Source organism: Pundamilia nyererei, unplaced genomic scaffold (assembly GCF_000239375.1).
Source record: "Pundamilia nyererei isolate P.nyererei 1_Seehausen unplaced genomic scaffold, PunNye1.0 scaffold00098, whole genome shotgun sequence".
Taxonomy (NCBI): Eukaryota; Metazoa; Chordata; class Actinopteri; order Cichliformes; family Cichlidae; genus Pundamilia; species Pundamilia nyererei.
The window spans coordinates 1109665-1117184 of NW_005187499.1; the positions used below are offsets into that span (position 1 = coordinate 1109665).

Sequence of the window (7520 nt, forward strand, 5' to 3'; positions counted from 1 at the left end):
TTGTTGTTCATAATTCATAACAATGGCGCAACGCCTTTGTTATTTTTTATCAAACAAACTCAGCGTGACTTTCCTATTTGATGTGCTTCCAACCCTGTTGAGCGTGCTGGCTGCGCATCAACTTGTTGCTTTATCCTGCATCCTTTATTCTGAGTTCCTGTACCCCACTATGTGTGTGTGTGTGTCTGTCTCATGCCATTTATTCCCAGGCATGGAACGGGATGTGCCCTACGATCTGGAGAGGTCTTCAGATCGCAGATTCCTTGTGAAAAAACCCTATTTCCCTCAGTGCAGAAACAGGTCTCTGGACTACCCTGCTGGGACCGGGTGTATGTATCCGTCTCTCTTTCCTGCAGATATGTGCGGTATGACGAGCAGCATGAAGTGCATGCGTGTTGAGATTTTTGCACAATGTATTTTTTTTCTTTTGCTCCCCATCTTGTTTTTATAACAATAAAATCTTTCATTCATATTCCAAAATCTTCAGTAATTTGTTTTTAGCATTTGCGGAAGCCTAAACGTGTACACGCTTAACAGAGATGAGTCATACCCTACATATTGAATGCAAGCCTCCTTTGCTTCAATTGGATTGCCAAAGAAAGAGATCATAAAACATAATTTAAAGATGGAATTTGGCTGTTTTCCAGATATGTCTCATTGCAGCTGGTAGCCGGATCTGACACTGCTTGGGATTAGTGTGCTGTTAGATGAGACCTTCTCCCTTTTTCAAACGAGGACCTTTTATCTCTCCTCCTTTAATTGGAGCAGATTCTTTCCTTGATATCATGTTCCATTATTGTGCTAATTGGCAGTACGGTTTAGCTGATTCATCATCTCTTCCTGCTTTGAGCAGATTGACGCCAAATGTGAAAACCCCGGGGCAGTGGAATTCAGCTCTAATGACATTCCAAAAACTACTGCCAATTATCCCAGTAATACAGAACTATATATCAGCAAGTTGCTGCAGGGGACTCAATTATCATCACTGTGAGAATGATAAAAGGCTCCACGTGTCACAAGCATAAAAGCCGGTCATAAAGAGCGTGCGGGATCCTCTGTGACCTGTCGGGATGAGTTTAGGTGTATTGGAAGTTTAAGCGCCGCATTGTCACGTTTGTGTTTCTTGTCCACACCGAGAGGTTCTTTTTGCATGCGGCAGATAATATCTGAGCCTAGCTCCAGTTTTTTTTAAGCTCAAAGCTTTTTTTTTGTCTCCACCCACTCATGCAAGCTTAAAAAGTTACGTTTGAAATATCACCTTCTAAAACGACGGCCATCTGTCTCCATAGAAGTGCAGCTTTCAGTTTTATTTTATTTTATGGCCACTTGGGGGCAGCAGAAACAAGCTGTGAACCGCTGACTGTTGAAGAGTCATTGCTGTGAACACAACACTGACATTTTATCGCCCTACATATTTCCGGATTGAGCTAAGCAGCAACATTAGCATTCATTCAGAGTGGTGTTCCAGTCTAACTGTGGAATTAAGTGTAATGTAGCTGTCTAGCATTTTTTTATTCCCACCACTCACAGTACATTTGCTTCTGTAGGTTATGAAAGCCCCCAGCTTGGTAACAGAGATGCATTATGACATTACCTGTGGACCAGGAGACGTTTGCTGGGAAGAAAGGACTTGGACGCGGAGGACTGGAGAGAGACAAGCTTTTAAAACTGTGGACTCGGCTGACAAAGATTCAACAGGATGTCTTTTTTTTAAAAATATATTTTTATTTTTAATCCCTGCAAACATTTGTTGCTGAAAATGCATGTACTGTATGCCGGTTTTGACTGCTTGCACTCGCTATTTTACTCTCAGGCATAAACAAAGCTCTACTTTTCATACAAACACAGTGGATCAGTGTGTCTCCAGTATGCTCACAAACAGCTGTTTTATGCATTTGTGCAAAAATCATTTAATATTGAAAGCGTGTCTTTTCATGTCCTATCTGTATTTAACTGACAATCTGTGACTTCTGAAAGTGAGTTTTGTAGTGTATTTATTCTAATTGGATGTATATACTGAATATATAACTGCACTAACCATTGTGGTAACTCTGCCAGTTAACAATCATGATTTTATTTGTGATAACATATCATTTGATAACCGTGTTTGTAAGTATGCTTTTGATGTATGCTGCCGGTGATGACTGAGAAACATGTTACCATGCACTCCTGTCTCTCCAAGAGTATTTAAACTAGACAGTAGATCATTTTAATCAGATTTTGCGGGCCTGAAAATGAGTATTTTTTCTAAAAATGCTTCTATGAATCCGAATAAATAAAAGTGACTTTCCAGAAGGAAGTGGACTGCTGAAAGTTACTTTCACAATACATTACGCTAAATGTAAATATGTGTCAGAGTGGCATCCTAAAACGGGAACAGTTTAGCTGTTGTGATTTCACCATTTAGGCTGTGTTGTTGCTGAAGTAACACAGTGCTGTGCTTGTGTTGAGCCACCCGTCATTTCTTTATATTTTGCTGGGAAAATGGGAAATGGGTGATTTATCAAAGCAAACATCCACAGAAATGCATCAGGAAAAAACAGAGGCTGTCATTTCTAATGAGCTTGAAAGTTACTATTTGTTACCGACTTTATTCTTTAACACAGCCTGAACTCTCTCAGGCAGATTTCTTGTAATTTCTTTAAGTAGTCTTCAGGAATAGTTCTCCAGCTTCTTGAAGGACATTCAAAGCTCATCTTTAGATGCTCCTACCTTATCTTCTGTTCTCTGTTAATACGACACCACACTGCTTCAGTAATGTTGATGTCCGGGCTCTGAGGAGGCCAATCCATGACAGATAGTGTTTTTCTATCCAGGTATGCTTTTATTGGATTGGCAGATGGTATTGTGTGGTGGACCATAATCTGATGATACATTTTTACATTTATAATTCCATCAATTTTGACAAGATCTGCAACACCACTGGCTGAAATGCAGCCCTAAACCATGACTGAGCCTCCACCGTGTTTTACAAATGGCAGCTCACTGTTGGAGCTCTCTTCTGACATTCTTCAGATTCATCTCTCCATAAGAACTGTTGCCACAAATTATCCACAGTTCTTGTATGATTTGCCATAACTCTTTTTCTCCCAGTTATTTATCCTGATGTTTAGAAAACAGCAGATGTAGTCAAGATGATCCCTCATTGCTTCACTAATGTTGAGGTGCGGGCTCTGGGGAGGCCAACCCATGATTCAATCAGGTACATTTTTACTGCAGTGGTAATACGTTTAGGATCATTGTCGTACTGAAAAACAAAGATGTTGCCAGTCAGATGTTATTTCATGGTGAATCAAAATCTAATGGTTCTTTTGTTGTTTACAATTTCATCAAATTCTCAACACAAATGAAATGCAGCACTGAACCTAACAGAACCTCCACTGTGTCTTTATACAGACTTCGAATTTTGTATTCATCACTCTGCAAGACCTGTTGTCACCGATTTTCTGTCCAGTTCTTGTGTAATTTTAAATTTTAAGAACAGCTCCTTCACAGCCACTCTTCCACTACGAGCATTTCTGATGAGACTTCAGCGAACAGCAGATCAGGTCCTGCTTGAGGTCTTCGCTGAATGTTTTTCTATTTCTTAAGAACATGACACCATTCATCTGCTGTCAACTTTTTTTTTGATGGATACAAAAGTGGCATCAGTCCTCTCTTCTAACTCTCTGCAATGAAGAAAAAGTGCATATCTACCAAACTATCTGACCATTGGAAATCTGATATCTTTACTATTAAAACTGAGTGCTTTAAACGGAGACACTTTCACACTCTGGTTTTAACTATCGTTGTCGCTTGTGAGTGCTCCAGTTTTGTAGAGAGCCACATTAGTGGTGCCAAACTCTGCTTTTGTAAAAAATGTGAAAATTATGACGCAAAATTTTATATCTCTATGCATTTTCAGTGCTTTGTCTAATAATAGGCTCAGAATCAGGAGTGGCATGAAGGATGCTTTATGATATTTATCATCTATGCTCACAGTACAAAGCTGACTCCAGATGCCCTTTTAGCATTACTGCTTCTCAGCACCAGATGGCAGCAGAGACTGAGCACATCTGCGGCTTCTGAATGCCAGTGACAAGTCGCTGCCAACTCGTGATGCACTGTCATTACCATAATCATGGATCCTAGCAGCATCCAGTTACTGTAATGAATGCAGAATATGCACGATCATATAGTTGTTATGACGCTGATGGTTGCTGATGAGATCGTTTGGAGCTCTGGAGGAGACTTGCCACAGAGCAAGATCAGCATTTAATTGACACTATTAACATGCTCTAATAAATGCTCCCATCTCTGGCATGTAAATCGCAGATTAGACCTCAGACTCTCTCTCTCTCTCTGTGAGCCGAGGCTTAGACGGTTCGTCAGCGTTTATTCCAGACAATGACGAGACGCCTGTTTATCTTGTGACAGTGAGAAGCTTTTAATTCCCTCCATGCAGTCACCTGATCTCCCACACTGCCAGGACAGATCACAGCCAGGGGTGTTCACATTCACGGGGTCACCAGATAAGCTCAGCTAATTCTCTCGCCGGCTTCCCTTCCAGACACAGTCCCACGCACCATATGCCTAGCTGAATGTTTTATCACTGTATATTGTGTTCACAAACCCAGTGTTACATTAACAAAACGGTGTGATTTTCTTAGGGCACTCCAGGTCATTCATCATCATCATTTGAATATCAGCTGGTGTGAGGGTTGTGCTCTTTTATCTGCGTGTTTTTAACCTTTACCGTTTCTGTGTCTTCGGTGACTGTGGAGAAGTGCGTGTCTCAAGTGTTAGGCACCAGCAGATGGGTCAGCAGCGGGCCATTTGATTCACCGCATCAACAGTGGAAGCCCCGCAATGAGTGTACGCATATGAGCCAGTGTGCTACCGACAGAGCAAAACAAAAACAGGTGTGTAGAAGAGACTTTGGGCTTGGTGGGCTTATGTGTAAAGTAATATAACACGTGGCAAAAAAATAAGTATTTCAGCTTAGTGTCAAGGCCCATATGTTGCCTTTGGAGTGGGATACTTTCTACGTAAATATAAAGCATTATGCTGATTTTCTCCTCACAAACTCTAAGCCCTTGTTTATCTCCTTGCAGCCAGGCGGTGCTTTAAATTCATATTGCTAATGACAGAAAATGTAAACAAATTAAGCATCCTGTTCTTTATAGACCCCGGCACCATCCATATTTAGTTCCCTGAGTTAGTTGTGGACATTCGAATAAAACAACCGAGACTGTTAGTGTGATGCTCGGTGAGGATAACTTGAACTCACTTAGAACTCACCTAGTCTGCAAAATTGAGCCTTTCTTGGAAGATTAACATGCCATCATGCCACGGGGTCTGTGGTCATTGCATGCATATGCAGTCTCACCAACCATCACTGAGTCTCCTGCCTCAGCAGCACAACACTGTGTGGAAGAAGTAGCATTTTAATAAAAATGCTAACTAGAGGAGTTCAGCCAAAGGTTAAAAGACCCAAAAGTTTCCTCAGCAGGCTTAGAAATATGGCAGAATAAGCATTGGCGACAGCAAGGGATCTCTGGCCTCTAGGTGCAACAGGATGATCTGGCAGTCCCTAAAGACAAGAGATGACAAGGCTTGGGATCAAGGGGAGTACCCTAATCCAGGAAGAACAAAGGAGAAGGACAGTGTGCAGCCAATGCCACAACTAGGAATATGGATAAAGATGGTGAAAACTGCAGCACAAGATCTGATATAACACCTGCCAGCCAGAATTTCCTCTGAGTTTAAGATATCCACGATGTCTTACCAGCCCCAACAAATGTCTCCATCTGAGGGAAGACAGTAACTCCTTTCTGTCATCTGCACCTTTGGAGATTATCCCCGAAAAATTAATTCAACAGCTTCCTGAAGTCAAATGTAATACCAGTGTTGACATGAACAAGTCGTAAGGTTGTTGCTTGAAATGTTGCTGTAAGCCAGAATCCATTTTCTTGTTGGAATAAAACCCGATCAAGCTGACAACCAAAGCCATCCAGCACATCCACATATGCACACTGGCAGTTAAAAATAGACCTTTCGAGATAATTGAGATTTCCTGACCATGTGACATCAACAATTTGCTGGCCTGTCACGATCATTTGTTTTGATTCCACTAAGCAGGTGATCGTGTTAAAGCTCACAGAGGCGTGGGCAGAGCTTGTGTGGAGGATGCTAATCAAAGAAAGTGCCAGGGATACTATATCTTTGAGGCTGTGAACTAAAGTGGGATATAGAGGAAAACTCTAATATGAGCGAACAGCTCAATGAGATTGCTCTGGGTCAAAATGCCTGACTCACGGGGGTGCTGCTCAGATGAAAGTTGAAGTCTGATTATCCTGAGTTGGGTCACTTGGGTGTTGGGATATGGAAAAACCTGAAATTCAGGTGACAGGAACACCAATGATGATGCATACCAGCTCAACTAAGAGTTGAATTTTGCACTTTTTCTTGCAGCAGTGGATGCTGAAATCTGAAAGTGAGTAGAGCAGGCTGCTGCTTGAACTGGAGAAGAGAAAGATGGGACTCGAGAATTAAATATTTTTCAATGTTTGCCAGGTGCAGTGCAGTCCAGCGGACAAAACAACAGCTGACATCTCAGATGACACTATCACAGTCCAGGGCTGGTCAGGGTTTTCTCTCTCCCGCTCTCTCCCTTTCCAATCCACTCCTTTTTCTCTTAAGTATAGTTTTGGTTGCCCCTCCTTGAGCTCCCCCTGCCAGCAGAATCAGCCTTTTTACTGTTCTTTGGCTGACATACCTGTTTGTGTTACCTCTCTCTATACAAGGACAAGCTCAAGTCTGCACTCCTCGTCAGGTTGTTGTTATATAATAACCTGACACATCACGGTAAATGGGAATCAGACTCTCTGATGCACTTTGAAGCTCCCAGGGAGATTTTCTTGCTAATGTTGCCTTCGCTACGCCTCTTAGAAAACCACCTTGTCCTTGATCAGCTGAAGCTTCTTTCCCAGAAGGATTACTCACCTGGAATCATGAGCCTGCCAGACACACACCTGAGTATCTCCCAGCTCCAAACTCTCTCTCTGTTGATCTTTGTGCCTAAAATAAAACTATTGAGAAGTGAACACTGTGGTCTGGGTCTCGCTTCAGTATCCTTCAAGGCTAAACTAATTGGCTATGGCTGATATAACTTCTGGAGCTTTTGACCATATTTCAAATATATCATAACTACACTGGCTCATTGACTTTAATCATTTTTAAAGTCTCAATGAGATCATTTTGTCTGAAACTAGAACTGTGCTAATTTATAAAGTTTATTTATTTAAATATCTGCCAAAAGTTTGCAGTGGCACACTTTTCACAATTCCTAAAATGTCAAAAGTATGTAAAACATAAGAACTGAAACTAAACTATAAACACTATAAATTATACACTATGTAGTGTCGTAGTGACACTACAGTTTAGTGGCAATAGACAGTTTCCAGAAAGCAAAAGATTCCTGGTTCAGTCCTAAGAGATGTACAAATTTCTTTGGAGTCGTGTCAGGATTAGAGATGGAC

At 41.4% G+C, this 7520-nt stretch overlaps 1 protein-coding gene across 6 annotated transcripts in view; it reads left to right on the plus strand.

Moving 5' to 3' along the window:
- carmil3 (capping protein regulator and myosin 1 linker 3) overlaps nt 1–2289 on the plus strand; it is a 98637-nt gene extending 96348 nt beyond the window's left edge. For 2 of the 6 annotated variants that reach the window (XM_005740234.1, XM_005740235.1), the window contains one exon: nt 1548–2289. In XM_005740234.1, coding sequence (XP_005740291.1) covers nt 1548–1588 — 41 coding nt within the window. In that variant the 3' untranslated portion in view covers nt 1589–2289. The other 4 variants (XM_005740230.1, XM_005740231.1, XM_005740232.1 and 1 more) reach the window with 3 other exon arrangements.
- Nucleotides 2290–7520: the final 5231 nt, after the last annotated feature.